General features: G+C 34.6%; 1 protein-coding gene across 3 annotated transcripts in view; it reads left to right on the top strand.

The window, feature by feature from the left end:
- The window catches only part of LOC112652247 (UDP-glucuronosyltransferase 2A1), an 85,202-nt gene that overhangs the window by 34,113 nt on the left and 30,233 nt on the right, over positions 1 to 20,856 (top strand). Inside the window, exons 3-4 of one of the 3 annotated variants that reach the window (XM_025435753.3) lie at positions 5,530 to 6,283; positions 17,182 to 17,813. In XM_025435753.3, coding sequence (XP_025291538.2) covers positions 5,530 to 6,283; positions 17,182 to 17,813 — 1,386 coding nt within the window. Of the gene's footprint in view, positions 1 to 2,423; positions 2,546 to 5,529; positions 6,286 to 17,181; positions 17,814 to 20,856 lie in introns of those variants that run through there. The other 2 variants (XM_025435752.2, XM_025435751.3) reach the window with 2 other exon arrangements.

The raw sequence follows: 20,856 nt of genomic DNA, 5'->3' as shown, positions 1-20,856 counted from the left end.
GTGCAAACCAGGCTGCCACCACTAGGGATCGGAGAAACTGACTACCATATATGGATAGTGATCGGTGGTCACATTTCAGAGGTCATATTTTGCAAGAGTGGGTAATAGCATATTGATTTTAAATGGAGGTTCTATCTTCACTATAATCCACACTCAGCAGGGTTGATAGAAAAGGTAAATGAGGGCAGCCCGGGTGGCTCAGCCATTTAGTGCCACCATCAGCCCGAGGCGTGATCTTGGAGACCCGAGATCAGGTCCCATGTCGGGCTCCCTGCCTGGAGCCTGCTTCTCCCTCTACCTGTGTCTCTGCCTCTCTCTTTCTCTCTCTCTTTCTCTCTCTCTCTGTGTCTCATGAATAAATAAATAAAATCTTAAAAAAAAGAAAATGAAAATGAAATATTAAAGCAGCAAGTTAAATTGTTAACAGATAAAACCACTTTGGGTAAACTAAAATACAGTTCCAGGCTTTAATACATTTGAATGATCAACCAGCAGAGCCTGTTGCTCTATGTGCCAGACCAGGGACCCCTGCCAAAGTGTCTGATACTGTAAAGTTATAGAAATCATGGGAAACAGACTGCCCCAAATCTCACAGTGGATCAGTGGGGTATGCTACTGAGAAGCCAAACCCCATCACCCACTTGGGAAAGTCTACTGGAATTTACAATGGAATATCCCACCAAGATGGTTGTGTTACTTCCCCCTCCTGAGATAGGGGGATCTACTCAACCTCTACTGGGATCCTATTATCCTACTGCAAGCTGCACCTGCTAAAATGCCCAATGCCTGGAATGTAGCATGTGCCATCAAAAGAAAGAAGATGGGTGCTCTCATCTGGCATACCTACTCCCAGTCCATCTTCTCCTGCCTGACAGTGTTGTCTCCCCTGGCCAACCTGTATTGTATGTACAACCAGCTCAAGTTTCTAAAGCTGCCAACTTCCCTGTTCTCAGGACCAGTGGGGAAACATTCTGTTTTTTCACCACTATGATAATTTGGCTGCTTTTCCCCCCTCCATTGGCCTGGAGGACATTTTAACACACACAGAAGCCTTTACTAAATTCATCCAGTAAGCCTTAAGGGATAGCCAACAAAGCCTGTCCTCACTGAATACCGAAAAGTCTCTGATGAGAAAATCTCTCCAAAATAAAATTACCTTAGACATTATCACTGTCTCACAAGGACAGCTATGCCATTATCCAAACAGAATGTTCTTTGTTCATGCCTGGTAGATGAGCCTACTAATGTATTATATTTATTAAATTTCATGAGGACACAAATGAATGCCCTGAATGATCTGACCCACAGGTTCAGGTAACTGATAAATCAATGGTTCAGATCATGGGTTTCTGTAGAAAAAGTTGTCACTGATTTTGGAAATTATTATTCTAATCTGTGTTTTCTCTTACATGTGTCTATATCATAGCTATGGCATTTGCTTTCAGTGCAGCCAAACAGCTGCCAAACGAGCAACTCCATGCTAGTGAAACCCCTGGCTGCCTGCCCAGGGCCCACTGCAGACGAGTGGGTCATGTGAGATTGTAAGATCCAGTCATGATGGATGGAATGTTAGGGAAAGTCAGTGAAAAGGTATGACTGCCAGTTGACCTATGAGCTGGAACTTAACGCTCAAAGGCTCCTCATCCTCTCCCCTGTAATGTGGGTTCCACTTACTGTTCCAAGGACGTTGCTTTGAGATAATTATGTGGTATTGGAAAATCTACAGAGTATATGTGACTGAACTCAGTTAAAATCTCTTTCTAAACTTTTAAGATTTTGCAGGTGGGTGCAAGGATCCATTCATACTGCTGCCACCCAAAGGATACTTCATATGTAAATTCCTTTGCTTATTAAAACTGCCACTTGCTAACCTGAAGTGGGCTGCCTCTTTCTTCTCTCCCTGCCCTCTGAACACAGGGGCCAATTTCAGATTATGCCAAGGAAGCTCCTGAGATGGTTATGAACCAACATAAATTAGTACCTTTAAAAAAAAATAAATACAAAGATCAATAAAAATGTTGGAATTTTTCTGAGATGTTTCTTCCTTATACAGAGCAATTCAGTTCTGTTGTAGCTCCTAGCCCTCTCGTCAGAAAAAATCAGAAAAAAAATCAATTTAAAAAATATTTTCATAATTAGTACTGATAATAATAATTCTATGTTGCATGGGCATGAGGGGTATTTACCATACTTCTTAATAATAATGAATGATTATTAATTATTACCAATCATTATTTCAGATATATCCAGACATCCTTGTCTGGGTGGGGGAAGGTGAAGGGCTGCAGAGTTCATAATAGCAAAGGCAATATTTAATGCAAATAGTTGCCAGAAAACCAATAGAAGGGAACAACTTTAACTCAAGGTTAATCTGCTTAGTCATGTAATAGAAATCGAATGCCTTAGGAGTAAACAAATCTGTACAACCTCTTCCTTATTTAAGATCATATTTCTCACCACATTATGCTTACCCACCTAGGATATACTTAAATTCAACTTTCAAATAGCAAACAAGTGCTATTAAAGCTCTCACTGAAAACTTCAGGTAAGAAATTTAAAAATCTTATGACAAGCAATATGTAAATAATGTATATTTAGATTCATGTTTTCTTCTGAAAGAAATATCAGTTATTACAAGGTTGTGGGTTTTACTACTTAAAAAGGTTTCCAGTCCTATTTTTAAATAATTTGGGAATTTTTCCCATCTAGGTGTTATACTTTAGATAATTTGATAGATACTGAAGGAACTGTATTATAGAGTAGTCAAGTGAAAGTTTTATCCCAGTGCAAGCTCAATGGCCTCCTTAAAGGTAGGTCTGTTATTTTTAGTTCCTACCAGTGGACAGTTGAATCGGTCCTTCACATAAAGTGAATACATAAAAGCAGAAATGATTCTCTCAAGTGACTGCTAGTCTTTAAGATAGCATGTGTATAAGAAGATTTCATCCTTTGGTGGTTATTTTATTTTCTTAATGTTGCATAATGGATTTTTTATATTTATGTATTTTAAATTCATATCAAATAAGTTTTATGCAAAGTGAAATTTATTTATTAAAAAAAAAAGGGATAGTTAGGGCAGCTCCGGTGACACAGCGGTTTAGCGCCACCTGCAGCCTGGAGACCAGAGTCCTGCATCAGGCTCCCTGCATGGAGCCTGCTTCTCTCTCTGCCTGTGTCTCTGCCTCTCTCTCTCTCTCTCTCTTTCTCTCTGAATAAATAAAAAAATAATCTTTTTTTTAAAGGGATATTTAAAGTTTCTATAAAGAAAATCCTGTAGTAAAGGCAATAATCAATTTTGGTAATGTAATACCATGTGTGTTCCCTTTTTGTGCAATTAATTGAGGCACATCTTTTATTATCATAATCTAAATTCTTCTCATGCTAGCATGCTGACACAAATATACTATGCTGATTTTTATTACAGTTATATATGCAATTGTCTTCATTGAGAGCATAAAATGGATATAAGAATTATCTCTTTGATTCATCTTTCACTTAGCAGGCAGTTCTCTGCCTATAGAAATACAAATAAACTGAATAAAGACTCTATTTTAATTGTTTAAAACTGAATCTGATTCCCTGATAGTGAATAAAATGAGTAAAATGACAGTGAATTTTTACCAGTTGTTCATTCTAGTGAATCATAGCAAGTGTTTTTAAAGGATCTTGTAACTATCGATCAGGTTGGCAGCAGCAGGCAGAAATTTTTTGCATACTGTAAAATCTTAGTATAAAGAAGCATGCATTGAAATCCGCACAACGATCTGTGTGATTAGTCTGCTAAACTCTGAATAGTACTTTGTAAAAGTTAGCAGTTGTTTTAAAGGAGCAGTCAGTGTTTCACTATAGATTATCTTCAGTAACGGGGAGTTTAGAAAAGATATCACTAAACATATATAAGATTTCTAATTTCAACAGATTAAAACAAAAAGTCATTTCTGCTTATTCACAAACATATGCACACATATGCACAATTTTAATAGAGATTATTTTACTCGGATGATTTATCCTACATTGTCCAGGATGGGTTACACAAATTGGTATTGTGCATTTTATATTGTGTCAGCATGTTTGGGGCACTTTACGGTTTATATGGATGGGTTCCTTATAGTGATGAAGGGGCAATGTACACTCTGATAGGACAATCTATCCTAGTGATTAATACAATAGGCTCTGGGAGCCAAAGACCCTGAAAGCTTATTCTATTATATGAATTTGGCAATTACTAAACTTCTCTAAACAATGGTTCTTTCTTTGATGTGAGAATATAGGTTCTACTTCATTGGGTTTTTTTTTTTAGAGAAGAATAAATGAGATTAACATATGTAAAACATTTGCACAATGTCTGACACACAGGAAGTGCTTAATTAATACTAGCAATTATGAGGGACTCCTGGGTGGCTCAGTGGTTGAGCGTCTGCCTTCGGCTTAGGGCGTGATCCTGGAGTCCCAGGATAGAGTCCCGCATTGGGCTCCCTGCATAGAGCCTGCTTCTCCCTCTGCCCATGTCTCTGCCTCTGTCTGTGTCTCTCATGAATAAATAAATAAAATCTTAAAAAAAAATACTAGCAATTATGAAAGGTTTGGTCTAAATGTAGTTATACTGCACACAGACCAGCAGCTTTTGAGCAACACTTTCCATAGAAGCAAGTTTGAATTAGTAATTCTCTTCAAAGAATTCCTACTGATTAGTAATGTTACCCATCTCTTGCATGTATATTTGTACACAATTCATTCATTTACTTATAATCTTTTCTCAGTGATTTTTAATACAAATATTTTCCTAAACATGGGGTGCCTAGGTTGCTCAATGGTTAAGCATATGCCTTCTGCTCAGTTCATGATCTTGGGTCATGGAATCAAGTCCCAAGTTGGGCTCCCTGCTCAGCAGGGAGTCTGCTTCTCACTCTCCCTCTACCTCTCCCTCACATTTGTCCTCTTCCTCGCTGTCTCTCTCAAATGAATAAATAAAACCTTTTAAAAATTAAAAAAATTCCTAAACATATTATTAAAGTAGTAACAAACATTACACATCCTTTATTTGCTTGTATTTCACATTCTTGTAAATATTCTCCTTGTAATAATCCTATCTATTAAGAAATAGTAACTACTATAATAATATTTAATTGTTGTTAATGATATTATATTAAATGTATTAAATATTGGAAAATCTATAGCCTTGGCATCTCTACATTTCTGAATAAGTTCTGACCCAATCTGATATTTCAGTACCCAGGCCTGAAGGTAGACTTGAGATATACAGTAGCTTCAAAGAATTCAATAGTAAGAATTTCACAATTATGAGACGCAATGAAAGATTTGAAGGATCAAGCTTTAAAAAACAATCATAACCCAAGCTAAAGGAACAAATTGAGAGATAAGACACATGTTACCCAAGCCTGTAATTACCATAAAATATGATGCTACCATGAGTAATATCATTTGGTTGAAAGGATGCTCTTGAGGGTATCAATTGTTTTGAATCAAAACTGAAAAATAATTTGTCTTTCTTTTTTGTTTGAAAAACAGATTTCAGATCTCATCAATCTTCTACATCAAGCCACATCATGTTAAATAAGAATATTCTGCTGCTGTCTCTCAAGATTAGTCTCCTAGGAATCACCCTTGGTGGGAATGTTCTGATTTGGCCAATGGAGGGTAGTCATTGGCTGAACATTAAGATAATTATAGATGAGTTGATTAAAAAAGAGCATAACGTGACTGTCTTAGTTGCCTCTGGTGCACTTTTCATCACACCGACCTTTAACCCATCTCTGACATTTGAAATATATAAGGTGCCCTTTGACAAAGGAAGAGTAGAAGGAATAATCAAGGAATTTGTATTGACATGGATGGAAAATAGGCCATCTCCTTCAACCATTTGGAGATTCTATCAGGAAATGGCCAAAGTCATTAAGAACTTCCACATGCTGTCTAGAGAAATCTGTGATGGTGTTCTCAAAAACCAAAAGCTGATGGACAAGCTGAAGAAAAGCAAATTTGAAGTCCTAATATCAGATCCAGTGTTCCCTTGTGGTGATATAGTGGCTTTAAAACTGGGAGTTCCATTTATGTACTCTTTAAGATTTTCTCCAGCTTCAACAGTGGAAAAGCATTGTGGGAAGGTACCATTCCCTCCTTCCTATGTTCCTGCTATATTATCAGAACTCACTGACCAGATGTCTTTCACTGACAGAGTAAGAAATTTCATCTCCTACAGTCTACAGGACTACATGTTTGACACTCTTTGGAAATCATGGGATTCTTACTACAGTAAAGCTTTGGGTATGTAATTTTTTTTATTATTATCTGAATTTGAACAGAGTTTTGTATCTTCTCTTTATTTCCCTGTGGCTATTATTTTTCAACCCTACATATTGATCTATTAGTATCATTTGAGAACAGGAAGATGAAAGACAATATGCTTTGTAACTATAGTGTGTCATTTTCTAATTTTGTGGATTCATATATACCAACTTAGTTCTTTTATGAATAACATACAGCGACAGTTTAAAAACAGGACTGAATTCTAATTTAATTATTACACTGGCAGTAGAAATTGCCTAGAAATTTCAATGATGTGTAAAGAAAACTGGAAGAGTTTAAGCTTTCTATAAGTCCATTACTAATATAGGCGTTTGTGTGCGTGTGTTTAAAAACACACATGCGTACAGATAATCTCTGATCATCGTTCATAGATTTCCTATTGTTTACTAGGCACTCCCTTAGGTAGGGAGGTTACAACAAAGACTAAGATGAAGTTCCTGGCTTCAAGAATTTCAGTCAAGCAGAGAAGTCATACAAGAAAGGGAATGTTTACAGTATGAATAATGTGGGTAAAGAAGAACAGAGATAGTTAAAGGAGATAGGCAGTATGTAACAGGAGAGAATGATATTCTGAGAAACTAGAGTTGAAGTTGATACACAAGAAAAAATTTCAAAAGTGAATATGAATTTTCCTGCAAAATAAGTAGGGGGAAGAAAGTCTGAATATGAGTATAGAATTAGATGTAGTTGAGGACAACATCCAAATTTATGCTTTGGATACCTGTGCCCAATGTTGTGGAATATCAAAATAGCATATGTGTGCTGGGCATTACTGATGATTCTTTATTTATGAAGGTCAAAGTGCAAGGTGGGGAGGTACGAGAAAAAACATGGAAATGTCAGGATTTCCATAATGAATTAATTCAATAAATATTTTCAAAGCCAAGTATTTTAGTTTTTACCTACTAAACAGAAAAAGTTTAAAGGGCTGTATTGTATAAAATTGCATCTTACATAAAATATCTGGACAGATATGGACATGGAGTGAAAAGATTGTAGACTCAATATCTGATCAAGTTTATACTCCACTCTCAGGTTTGTACATCCGTCAAGGCAGAAGCAAAAATAAACTTCTTTCTACAATCTTTATCTCTTAAGGAAAATCTATTGCATAGGTTCTTTCTTCCCATATCCTAAATGAAAATTTTCCATAGGCTTCTGTATAACTCTAGGAAAGAAGTGATAAGAGCATGGAATAGTGAAGTAGCTTATAAATGGAGAAAAATAATGCAGATGAGACTACATAGTAAGGTAATCAAGACCATAGGCTCTTGATAAACAACTTCCGCCTACAAGTATGTGACCATGGAAAAGTAATTAATTCTCTTTATATCCACACTTATTCACCCCATCTCTAACAGGACTACTGTGAGGACTAAATTAGTTAACATATAAAAGGATTTTACAATGGTGTCCAGGAGATAGAAACCATTCAATTTGTGTTAGCTGTTTATCATGTGAAATTAATAAAAGCTAATGGCTAATTGGTTAAGACATGTTAAGAGGCATGAGAAAGAGATTAAGATGTTTTCTTTTTTATTTATTTATTTTTGTTTTCTTTTTTAAATTGAGATATAATTGACATATATTAGTTTAAGTTATAAAACATAATGATTCTACATATTATATATAAAAAAGTGATCACCACATTAAGTCTAATTAACACTTTGTGACCATACATAAATTATTTCCCCTTGTGATGAGAACTTTTATGAGCTACTCTTTTAGCAACTGTCAAATATACAATACAGTATTAACTATAGTCACTATGCTATATATATTGCATCCCCAGGATTTATTTTGTAACTGGAAATTTATGCCTTTGACCCTCTTCAACCATTTCACTCTCCCACCCCTCACCTCTGGCAACCGTCAATCTGTTCTCTGTATCTATGAGTTGGTGTGTGTTTTTTTTTTTTATAATCTATATATAAATGAGATTGTACAGTGTCTTTCTCTGACTTATTTCACTTAGTGTAATGCCCTCAGGGTCCATTTACATTATCATAAGTGGCAGGATTCTCTTCTTTTTCATGGCTGAATAATTCAATATTCCATTGTAGATATTTATGCCACAGCTTCTTTATTCATTCATCCATCAATGGTTACCTAGGTGGTTTCCATGTCTCAGCTATTATAAATAAATAATACTGTGAGGAATATCTCTTAGATATATCTTAGAAATAATGATTTTGTTTCCTTTGGGTATAACCCAGAAGTAGAATTACTGGATCATATGGTTATTCTATTGTTAACTTTTTTTTAGGATTCTCTATACTGTTTTCCATAGTGACTGTACCAATTTATACTCCCATCAACAGTGCACAAAGGATCCCTTTTTTCCACATCCTTGCCAACACTTGTTATACCTTGTTTTTTTGATAATAGCCATTCTAACAGGTATGAGGTAATTAACAACACAAGAAACAACAGATGTTGGCGAGGATGTGGAGAAAGGGGAACCATCTTATACTGTTGGTGGGATGGAGACTGGTGCAGCCATTCGAGAACAGTATGGATGTTCCTCAGAATGTTAAAAATAGAACTACCCTATGACCCAGCAAATGTGCTACCAGGTATTTACCCAAAGGATACAAAAGTACTGATTCAAAGGAACGCATGCACCCGTATGTTTATAGCAGCATTATTAACAATAACCAATATCTCACTGTGGTTTTGATATGCATTTCCCTGATGATTGGTGATGTTGAGCCCTTATTCATGTACCTGTTGGTCATTTGCATGTTTTCTTTGGCAAAATAACTATTCATATCCTCTGGCCATTTTTTAATCCATTTTTTGTTATTGAGTTATATGACTTTTTATATATTTTGGTATTAACCTCTTATCAGATATATGATTTACAAATATTTTCTCCCATTAGGTAGGTTGCCTTTTCATTTGTTGATGGTTTCCTTTGCTGTATAGAATCTTTTTTATTTTATTTACTTGTTTATTTTTCTTTTGTTACCTTTGCTTTTGGTGTCAAATCCAAAAAAAACCATTGTCAAGACTGATGTCATGGAGCTGACCACCTATGTTTTTTTATTCAAGGAGTCTTATGGTTTCAGGTCTTATATCAAGTCTTTAAACCATTTTCAGTTAGTTTTTGTGTATGGTATAAGAAAGTGATCTAGTTTCATTGTTCTGCAAGTAGCTGTCCAGTTTTCCACCTATTGAAGAGGCTGTCCTTTCCCCCTTGCACATTCTTGGCTTCTTTGTCATGAATTAATTGGCCATGTAAGTGTGGGTTATTTGGTGAGTATTGTTAAGAGAAGCATTAATTACAAGTGGCTCATCATCTCCTCTGAGTATGTTAAATAGTCCCCAAATTCAAAGATAGATGTTTATCTCCTGGGATATAAATGAAGACTGAGCTGTTCTGTTACTTAGAGAGAAGAACATAGCTACTATGTTGATTATAAGCTATCCTATGAAGATGGAAGTGAATGGTCAACATTGTAGAGCTGAAACTGGTTCTTAAAAATGAAGAAACAGGAATGCCTGGGCGGCTTAGGAGTTGAGCGTCTGCATTTGGCTCAGGGCATGATCCCGGGGTCATGGGATCCAGTCTGTCATTGGGCTCCCCATAGGGAGCCTGCTTCTCCCGCTGCCTCTGTCTCTGCCTCTCTCTGTGTGTCTCTCATGAATAAATAAATAGATTCTTTAAAAAGAAAATGAGAAAAATAATTTAAAAATGGCCATTTTATGAAACAATCAAGTTGTCAGGATCTGCAACAACTCACATGTGTAGTAAACAGAGACATCTGAATAAGTGCAGCATCTTAATGAAATAAAGGGGTGTGTACATAGAGAACACCTTAGTCATGATATAGGTTTACATTTTTATCTCATTACATTTGTTTTTATCAATGGCTGTTCTCAATCTCCAAAAAATAATTATCATGATCACAATGCTTCTTATTCTCAGATAAGAATTGGTAAGATTATTCTCAGATAAACCTTCCTCATGCTGGCAGTCTCAGAATCACATGTTCCATTGTATTGTGCTTGTAAGTGAATACTGGTAATAAAACCACACAATTTTCCCAGTCATAAGACATGATCCTAATCTTTCTTAACAGTTTGTTCATGGGAATGTAATGAAGATTTCTAAAAATGTTCTTATTCTCCAATTTTGATAATATCATGTTTCTAAACAAATTACACTCTTTTGACTTAAAATGACTATTTAAAGTTTGTCTTTACGGATGTTATTCTTATTGATGCCAGAGACATGAACACTCATATTCAAAAGACCAGGTAAGAAGCAAAAGTACTGAAATGACAGAGTAATTCATTTTTGTGTAAGCCTTCATACATGTAGAATGATAAATGAAAATGATAAATGGAACTGGCTTATAAAAATCACTTTTTTCCAATGTGAAGTGATTTTTCTTTTCTTTTTTACTTTAGTTTAAGTGCTCTAAACAAGTCATTGCAATGAATCCATATCCACTCAGGTCTCAAACTATCACACCTAAGTAAATAAATAGGATAACTTTCTGTAAGATTACTTTTCTGCAGTGGAATGCAATAATCTCAGACTGAGTCCTTAATCTCTGCTAATTGCTAAGAATCAGATATTATATTGTCTAAATTACTTCTTTTATTTCAGCATAAGGTATCTGGTTGAAACTCATGGTTCAATATCATGATAGCAATTACAGTTAATATTTGTTGATGTCTTCCCATGTGCTAGACACTGTAATAAATCTTTCATATGTTATATCTCTTAATATTTACAGTGAATTTGTGAAGAAAAACTACTATCACCAATGGGAAATACCAAGTGCTAAAATAAAATTATATAGTGACTAATAGAAGAAAATAGTTTTCAAATGAAAGTCTGACACCAAACCTTCCAGAAAAACTTTTCTCTCCTTTAAAAATTTTGGGGGCAAATTCATGAATTACTCAGAATATTTTAGGTTTAAACTTTCTTCGGTCCTCTTCCTCTTAGTGGATTTAGCTTTTGATGTCTACTGTTTTATTTCTTACTTATACTAAGTTTCTAAGTTTGCTAACTGGAGTTTAATTGGCTGATGTTATCACTAGGTAACTTGCTGTTTAGGCAAAGGTTTCCATGTGGCTGTTGCCTGCAGCCAGTTGCCTGAGGATAAGTACCTGGTCCCAAGGCAACTTAAAATGCAATGTTGAACTGAAAGTAAGAAAAGGCTTCCGTGGATTTCAAATGTATTTATTTAAAGTTGAACCAGGTAAATTTTATTTTTATGTACATATTAACAACAACAAAAAACCCACCAAGATTGAAGAACATTTAAGAAAAAGAATAATGTAGCATTTTAATACCAGTAAAATATTTATAATCCATAAACATTACCTATTGCTACCAACAATTTTACCCTTCAGAAAGTATAGAAACAAATAGCTTTTTTTGAGTGAATAATCCTTATATATTGTATTTATATGAATACAAAATGTATTGTTGGACATGAATAATTAGGTGAATAATCTCCAAGAACTAATGTCATCTATAATAACAGCAGATTTTCCTGTAAATATATTAAATAGAAAAAAACAATAGATCTTAAAAAAATTATGACTATAATATTCAGATCTTTATGTGAACTGAACACAGGTAATTCATGTAAGATAAAGTGCTAGAAATGAAACAAATGTGAATGTATATCTCCAAAATGGTTGATTTCCAATAGTCATTTTAAAGAAGAAAAAATATATTGGAGTTCTTTCCCTGAAGAGTAATGCATGTTGGTTTGGAACTTTTTTTTTCTTTCTTCTCAATCTTTTTCTGGCTTCCTTCTACCTTCCTTTCTTCCTCTATTTTTTTTTAAATGTAAATTAATTGTTTGGTTACAATCTTTCAAATCACCTCTGGTAGCATCCTTCTTTACATAATGACCCTTGAGTGGGATGACAGCCATTAACATAACATCCAAGATGAATTTGCTATGGGACATGCGCAATTTCAAAAGCCTTGTCACTCTTTTGCTCCCACTCAATGACAGGAAATGGAGATGATCATTTTTATGGATATAATCTTGAATTTTATATGTTTGTATTTCTTAAAATAAATCACTAGTGAACTTTGTTACTGAATACATTGTTAGTAAGATATCATTTGTGATGTGCCTCAAGATTAAGCATGACTGGCACCTGTAGAGGAGCCTGTGGTGTTTGGGAATAGCTGCACCAAAGTTCAGGCACCCCAGAGGACCATTATCTGAGAAGTAGAAGGGAGATGGGTCTAGGTGATGAGATCTGGTTAAATTGGTAATTTTTAAAGTAAGATTCTCTCTCTACATTATCATATATAGCTAACATTTATTGAGCATGGATGTTGTTCTGAATAATTTACATGAATTTTTTAAATTCAGTCTTCACAATGATAAGAAATAGGCTCCAGCATTCTTCACCATTTTATAATAAGGAGGCAGAATAACTTGCCTGAGGTTACAATAAAGCATTTGTCATGAAGCATTGATGCTAGACCCTAAGCTAAAAGGAAAGTTTGAGAAAGAAACTCAGTTTATATAGAATAAAACAATGAGGGAGGAAAAGTGCATCTAATTTTAAGCTTTCAAAAGAATTAACTAAATGCAATCAAGGAACTAAAAAAACAAAAGTTGAAGCTCTACTGTGAAGCTAAAACTCAAAGGTTACTAAGGAGTTGATTACTCTGTTTTTAAAAACAGTATGAAAGATAGTTTCCAAGCTTTTATGGCCTTTGGGACCACCTCCAAATCCAAGAGATAATGAGAAATGAATAGCACAATTAAATTCTAGCCATTCATTGAAATGCTCAGGCAGCACACAGGAAGAGGACACTTTTAACTCAGGTCACGTCATGAGGGAAAAATTCTAAGAAAGAACTTGCAAACCAAAATGTTGTTTTAAGGATTCTTAATTCAGGGATCCCTGGGTGGCTCAGTGGTTTAGTGCTTGCCTTTGGCCTGGGGTGTGGTGCTGGAGTCCCAGGATCAAGTCCCACATCAGGCTCCCTGCCTGGAGCCTGCTTCTCCCTCTGCCTGTGTCTCTGCCTTTCTCTCTCTGTGTCTCTCATGAATAAATAAGTAAATCTTAAAAAAAAAAAAAAAAAAAAAAAAGGATTCTCAATTCAAACTGATAGCATTATACATATTTTAAAGAACTTTAATTTCAGTTTAATTTTATATAAATGAACTAGCCATTCTCCTGTGAGATATATATATATATATATAACACATACATATATACACTTAACAGTGTTAAACAACACAAATTCAGCTGAGTAAATATGGATATCCAATTGGCTTTATTAAACAATTCAGAGATTGGACAGCATATCATCTAGTAAGTAGAGGGGAACTCTGTAGAGCCGTAGAAAAGGAAAGATTTAAACAGGGTGAGTTGGAGGGAATTACTAGCAAAGAATGCAATGTTTAGGCAAAGTTTCCTTCCTAAGGGGAAGAAAAAGTTTAGCAGATTACCTTCTGGTGTTCACCAAGAGATTTCAGTTGGCAGATTAAAAGTTATGAGGGGGTGAGCCTAATACCTTAGGTTAGGTATTAAGTCTTGGTTTAGTGACATGGGACCTTAACATGACTTCATTTTGGGCCTGTGCCTCTTTTAAAAGCACATGGCTTATTAAATATGATTCTGAAAACTTTATCTGTTTTATTACTATTTGGAGAACTTCCTTTTGAAGTAAGCAGAGTGAGAATGAGAATTTTGATTCAAAGTACAGGGACAATATTCTAATTAGTACAAACTTTCTCTGGCTGACTTATTTTTTACTCATGCTATTCGTATATTGATGTTTCATAGACATATTTAAGAATATTATTTTCTGGGCTCTTTAATCATGTTTAAGATGTCATCTTATCAAATAGTCACAATTATGAAACGTAATGGTTTTCTAATTTTCGCTGTTATAAAATGTATCTCACATTTTAAAAAGTAAAAGAAAGAAGAAAGAATATTGGGCTGGAAACTGGAATCCCTAGGCATTCATCTCATCTGCCACTTACTGGCAATTGTGACTTCAAGATAATATAAACCTTCCTCGATCTGCGTTCTTACATATAAAATGATGGAGTTGGACAAATTGAACCATGGTTTCTCTCTTCTTCTTTCATGAAGAAAATAAACATGTTTAATCATTTTAAATCCCTGAACTTCATTTTTTCACGATATCAGGCATATTTGGCAGGAGTTGTTATTTATCCCATTGATGGAAAATTAAATCTAAGCTTATATCTACATGTCCCTAAACACAATTTATTTTTTATCTTCTTAAAATGTTTGAATTTGCATTGCTATATTGCAGGCACACAGGGAATTGGAAAATAAATAAAACAGACACCTACATTGACACCAGTGAAATTAAACACTGTAACATCCAAGTATAATTCGAAAACAAAAAACATATACATTAGCTATTAATAAATTCTATTATCTGCTATTGTCCTTCAGTAAATTAGATAGTTATGTTATTGTCCTGAAAAGGCCACTTAACTGGGACAAAGGGACTCCTTGAATGCCACAGATACGGACAGTCAGAGGATAGGACGAAAGACTCAGAGTCTCACTGAATTTTAATCTTAGGGACTCAGACTTAGAGCCTGAGGCTTTGTTCCTCCAGTTTTTAAGAGAGCTAGCAAGTTGGCTATCGGAATGATTGACTTTGGGAAGCAGAGAAAAACATATTTACTTCAAAAGGCAAATAGGCTAGTGGCTCCAAGAAGGGGAAGGGGAGGAACTCTGTTTGGAGAACAATGTGGTCAAAAGTCAGTGTTTAGGACCTTCAGTAACCCCAGTGTGTTGAAGATTAGGAGATTCAGTTCTCAGATAGGCTCTGCTACTGGCTGCCCACACTTAAACTGTTTTTTTTTTTTTTCTTTTATTCAGGGTAAGTAGGGCTGCCTACATGCATTTAATTCAAGGATATATTTTGATAAGATTTTAAGTGCTAATGTCACTATTGCTAATGACTAATCCCTACTTAATTATTATATTCCACTTAATGAACCTCAATAATTGGACAAGTCTAAGTATTTTATTGATAAACCTTTGGTTATGCCTTGTATGTTATATTTTGTCTCCTTTTTATTGAAAGGTCATGATAGCAACAGATTTATGAAGATGCATCAAATTCTTTTCATTAGGCCTATTTTAATGGTCATCAGGGTGTTTGCTGTTGGGCTTCAAAATCTAAATAATTTCTAAAGTATAGACATTATATTCAAATTGATGCTGACTCTTGAAAGGATGCAATTTTAATAATTCTAAAAGCATCGCTTCTCTCTTTCCTCTTTCCTTTTCTCTTTCTGGTCTTTTTGTTACTTAAAGGCCTATAATTAGTCAATTCAAGGACAACAGAGTGGGAATAGAAAACAAACCACTTAATTTACATTCTCAATTCCTGATTTCTATCCTTTTAATGACATTATTTGTTCTTATTTTCTCTTTTTAATGGCAATCTCTAATGATTATAACTTTTAAAATAGCATCATTACATAGTTGTCCTTGTTCAGTTTGGCATTTACTAAGAATCTCAACAGATAATTATTATTGTATCTATGTCTAGTTGTCATTCTCTAGCTAGCCTATTGGCTTACTGATCAATCGACAAATTTATTAAACTACAAATATTATCAAACTTTTGTTCTGAATCAAGCAGTTTACAAAGAAACTTTACAGATCATATTGCTAATCCACAAAGTAATATAACAAATTAACATCATTATTTCTCACGTATGCATGAGAAGGCTAAGGGTAAAGGTAATTTCCCAGGGTCACAAAACTTGTAAAAGAACAGTTTTTTGAATAAAGAAAAAGAAAAAAGAAAAATTTTTGAATCTGGGGTTGTTGAATTCTAGTGTCTAGCTAATTTAGGCTACTACATAGCTCTTAGTGAAAAGCTTGTGGTACTAGGCCCTAATCTTCTTGATCTGTATATGGACACGTCATGAAAGAAAGTGACAAATTCCTTGCAATGAGGAGATGATTATCAATATGCTTTATCAGAGAAGAAAATTCTCCTCTGCCAAATGTGTAGTAATTTGCTCTATAATTCAATTAATCTAAAACATCTTGAAATGTTTGAGAAAAACTTCTAAGTGAAGATTATTTTTGGTTTTTCTTCCTAAATATGAGCCATGGGGAATTAATAATAATGCTGGTCATTATACATTGCCAAAGTTGCAAAAACTTACAAAGATGAGACATAATCCATAGAAATCCAGCAACTTCTCAAATGATGTTATGATAATAGTCCCAATTGCCCTACTTTGTCATATATTTTTGGGTATGCAACTCAACAATAATTTCATTTTCTATGAAATAGAGCAAGTAATTTATGCTACACAAGATTCTGGAAAGGACTGAATTAAATAATGTATGTAAAAATGCCTTGTAATAAGACATCTATCTTGAAGTTACAATAAGTTTTGAGAAAGTGGCTTTAGCAGTAAGAACTATTATTTTTGTTTAACCTAATTTTAGGAAAGATAAAGATACATTTTTATAATTATTGTCACATAGTACACAGACACCAGGCTTATAAATTGACTTCCTTTCAAATGGGAATTTATTTATTTCTGTTGTTAAAATAATAACTTTAATGCACATAAAGGTTTGAATTATATTGTTTTCCTTTTAACCTATAGATCAATTGACTTATGAATGAGTGTATCCATCACTTTAAACATTATTTTATTTGAAAAAAAAACCCTAAATATACTTTGAAAATTTCTTTTTATCTTGAAAGATCTACAGTAGGATGGTTTTAATAATGGATATCACCATGCCTAAGAAGTTTGTCCAGCTGCTGGTTTTTAATTTGACTTTGACTGAAATTGTTTTAAGTGGAAATGTGCTAATTTGGCCAACGGATGGTAGCCATTGGTTAAATATTAAGATCATTCTAGAAGAGCTGATTCAAAGAAATCACAATGTGACTGTACTGGCTTCATCAACAACTCTATTCATCAATTCTAATCCTGATTCTTCTGTGAATTTTGAGGTAATACCTGTCTCCTTTACAAACGACAACTTAGATTCCTTAATTGAACACATGATAATGCTATGGATAGACCACAGACCAACTCCTCTCACACTCTGGAGTTTCTATAAAGAACTAGGAAAACTTCTAGATACTTTTTTTCGAATCAATATACAAATCTGTGATGGAGTATTAAGCAACCCCAAGTTAATGGCAAGACTTCAGAAACGTGGTTTTGATGTGTTAGTAGCAGACCCAGTAACTATCTGTGGGGACCTCGTTGCTCTGAAATTAGGAATTCCATTTGTGTATACATTGAGGTTCTCTCCAGCTTCCACAGTTGAGAGACACTGTGGGAAAATCCCAGCACCTGCCTCCTATGTACCTGCAGCTTTGTCAGAGCTCACTGACCAGATGACCTTTGGTGAGAGGGTTAAAAATACTATCTCTTATCCTCTGCAAGACTACATATTTCAGTCCTACTGGGGAGAATGGAATTCATACTACAGCAAAGTTCTAGGTAAGTCTCTAAACTATTTTCATATTAATGTCTCCATATACTTCATTTATTCTTGTTGGTAATACAGCAGAAGTTTTCCATCCCACTGCACATGCCAGGCTGAAGTAAATACACACATTATATATAAAACCCTCATATAAGATCATCCTTTTTGGATAAATTCCAAATATAGAAAATATAATGGTGATACTAATATGTATTCTAATGCTTCAGTGCAAATAATCTTGTGCCTATTTAGGTAATGTCTTTTCAATGAGTAAATCAATCCTTGAATATAAATGAAAGTGCCTCTACTAGGATGAATCGCGACACAGATAAAAAAATACCTGGCAAACATTTTGAAGTGATACATGATTTCCTTTCCCTCCGTCATTCCTCATTCTCTTCTTTGTCTGCAGAAAACTTTCAAAAAGCCTAGGACTGGGCATTGGAAAGCTGACTTTATAACCCCCCAGCCCCCCAAGTCCCCCCAAGAGCCACCACTCTCTCCCCAGTATCTCTCCAGCCTTAAGCTCCTCTGGGTGCTTACACTAGCATGGCTCCAACTTAAATTTCTCTGTATCCAGGCACCTGGGTGGCTTAGTGGTTGAGCGTGTACCTTTAGCTCAGTGCATGATCCCAGGGTCCTGGGATCCAGTCCTGAATCAGGCTCCGTGAAGGGAGTCTGCTTCTCCCTCTGCCTCTCTGTGTCTCTCATCAATAAATAAATAAAAGTTTTTAAAAAAATAGATGATAGATGATAGATAGATAGATAGATAGATAGATAGATAGATAATAGATTTCTCTGTATTCTTCAGCAATCCTCAAGTCTCCTTGCTTCACACATTCCTTATGAGGATCAAATAAAATAATGCAAAGGGCTCTGGTTTATTTATCTTTTTGATCTCTTTCTGATCCTCATGAACCTTCCTTCATTTTTCTATTTTCTTCTCTCCCGAATGGTTTTTCTCAGATTTATCAGGTATTAATTAACAAGTATTAATTAACAGCAGAAATTAACCATTAATCTTACCAACACTAGTTTCTCAGCTTTCCTCCCTCCCACTCTTTATTTATTTTCCTTTCTTTCTCCTTCCTCTCTTCTATCCCTCTCTCTCTCTCCCTCTCCCCCTTCCTTCTTTTCTTCTATCATGCTTTCCTTGTGAAAAAAAAAAAAAAAAGTATTTATTGAACACCAACCTGGTACCTGCCTCTTTTTTAGGTACAGTTGGCAAACATCAACATCTACACTCCCCATAGAGCTTACATACTAGTAAGAGCATACAGAAAATAAAGAAATAAAATGTAAGGTGTTAGACTGTGATATATGCTATGTAGTAAAATAAGAATAGGTAGTTCTGGGAGCAGGGTTACACTTTTAAATACAGTAGCAAGGAAGTTCTCAAAGGGTGACATTTGAATGAAGACCTGAGGGCAATGAGTATGAGAGCCATTGGGATCCCTGGGGGAAAAGTATTTTAGACATCCATAAGAACAAGTAGAAAAATCTGTGGCAAGCCATAGAAGCAGGAATATCCTCACTGTTATGTGACCTTTATCTTACTTTTCACAAGCAGAATTTGTATATATATATTTTTCTTTCCTGGATTTTGGAATATTCTTCATCCAATTTTCCATCACTTACACTTTTAAACTTCTTCATAGAGTCATCTAGAAGGAAGAGATTAAACATACCACGCATATATAAATAAAATATATGCAAGATAATTAAAATTTGTGTATACTTTTGAAGATACTATGATTAGAATTTTGAAAGCAAAATTCTGTGTTTTTATATTCATCATAATGTCACATAACTACATTTTCTTTTTCCTGGATTCCAAATTTCATGACTGAATGACATATTCTGATTTAAATTTAGATATTAACTTATGATTATTTTCTAAGGCATTTGAAATGTGTCCTATAATAATTGTCTCTGCTCATATATGCATCACATACCAACTACTATAGGTATTGAGTGAGTTAACAGTCTCTATTCCTTAAATAAAGGAATTACGAAAAGCAAGGTGGTGAGGGTTCTTGGAAAGTACCTGGGATTCTGAGTTCACATTCCATTTACTGTGTAATTTCAGGCAAGTGACTTAAATTCTGAGTCACAACATTTCTACTCTTTTAAAAGGGGATAATTATATCACTGTGCCCTTTAGGATGATCATATGACACCATATAGATGGATGTCTTATGTCAATTATAAAGAACCACACTAATGTTAAACATATTTTGCATATATGTGTGTGTGTGCCCGTGTGTGTGTGTGTGTGTGTGTGTGTGTGCATGTGTGTATGCAAAGAATAAATGGCCTCTGGGGTATACTAAATCTTCCTTCTCAGAAGGAACCATGACAGGTTATATAATGTATGGAAAGCCTTTGTAAAACAGAATGTTCTCAACTTCTCATTTTCACAGGATCATAATCTAGTTTCAGAAATCTCACATTCTGAGAGATTAGATATCTTATTTACTTAAATCCTCTATACGCCTCATGTTACTAAACATACTTGAAGGACAAGGAACTGCCTTGGATATTTTATTTCAAATTAAAGCATTGGGGGTGATATAATCCTATTAAGTCTTTTGTTCACATTTTTAAAGTATTAGGGACACCTGATAGCTGTAAACTGATACTGAAATAGAGAAGGTAGTTTACATTTGATATTATTAGCAAACATAGGAGAACACAGGAGATTTAATAACATCAAATTTCTGAAATTTTCCATCTCCATGTCTATTCTTTAGTCTGTGGGAAAAATTGACTGGAAAATTAGCATGTTTATAGTGATACAGGAAAATCCCAAATATCTATTCTGAAGGAAACAAGTTAGAAGGAAATATCTAACTGTACTGGTTAAAAATCTTACCTCCTTCTCTGATGACTTTCAGTCATCATTCAGTTTTCCCTCCCTTCCCCTCTGATCCTCTGCCCTGTTTCTTATATTCCACATTTGAATGAAACCATATGATAATTGTCATTCTCTGATTGACTTATTTCACTAAGCATAATACCCTCCAGATCCAACCAGGTCAATGTAAATGGTAAGTA

The sequence above is a fragment of the Canis lupus genome, chromosome 13, assembly GCF_003254725.2.
Source record: "Canis lupus dingo isolate Sandy chromosome 13, ASM325472v2, whole genome shotgun sequence".
NCBI classification, from domain to species: Eukaryota; Metazoa; Chordata; class Mammalia; order Carnivora; family Canidae; genus Canis; species Canis lupus.
This window is presented reverse-complemented; position numbering and strand designations above follow the sequence as displayed.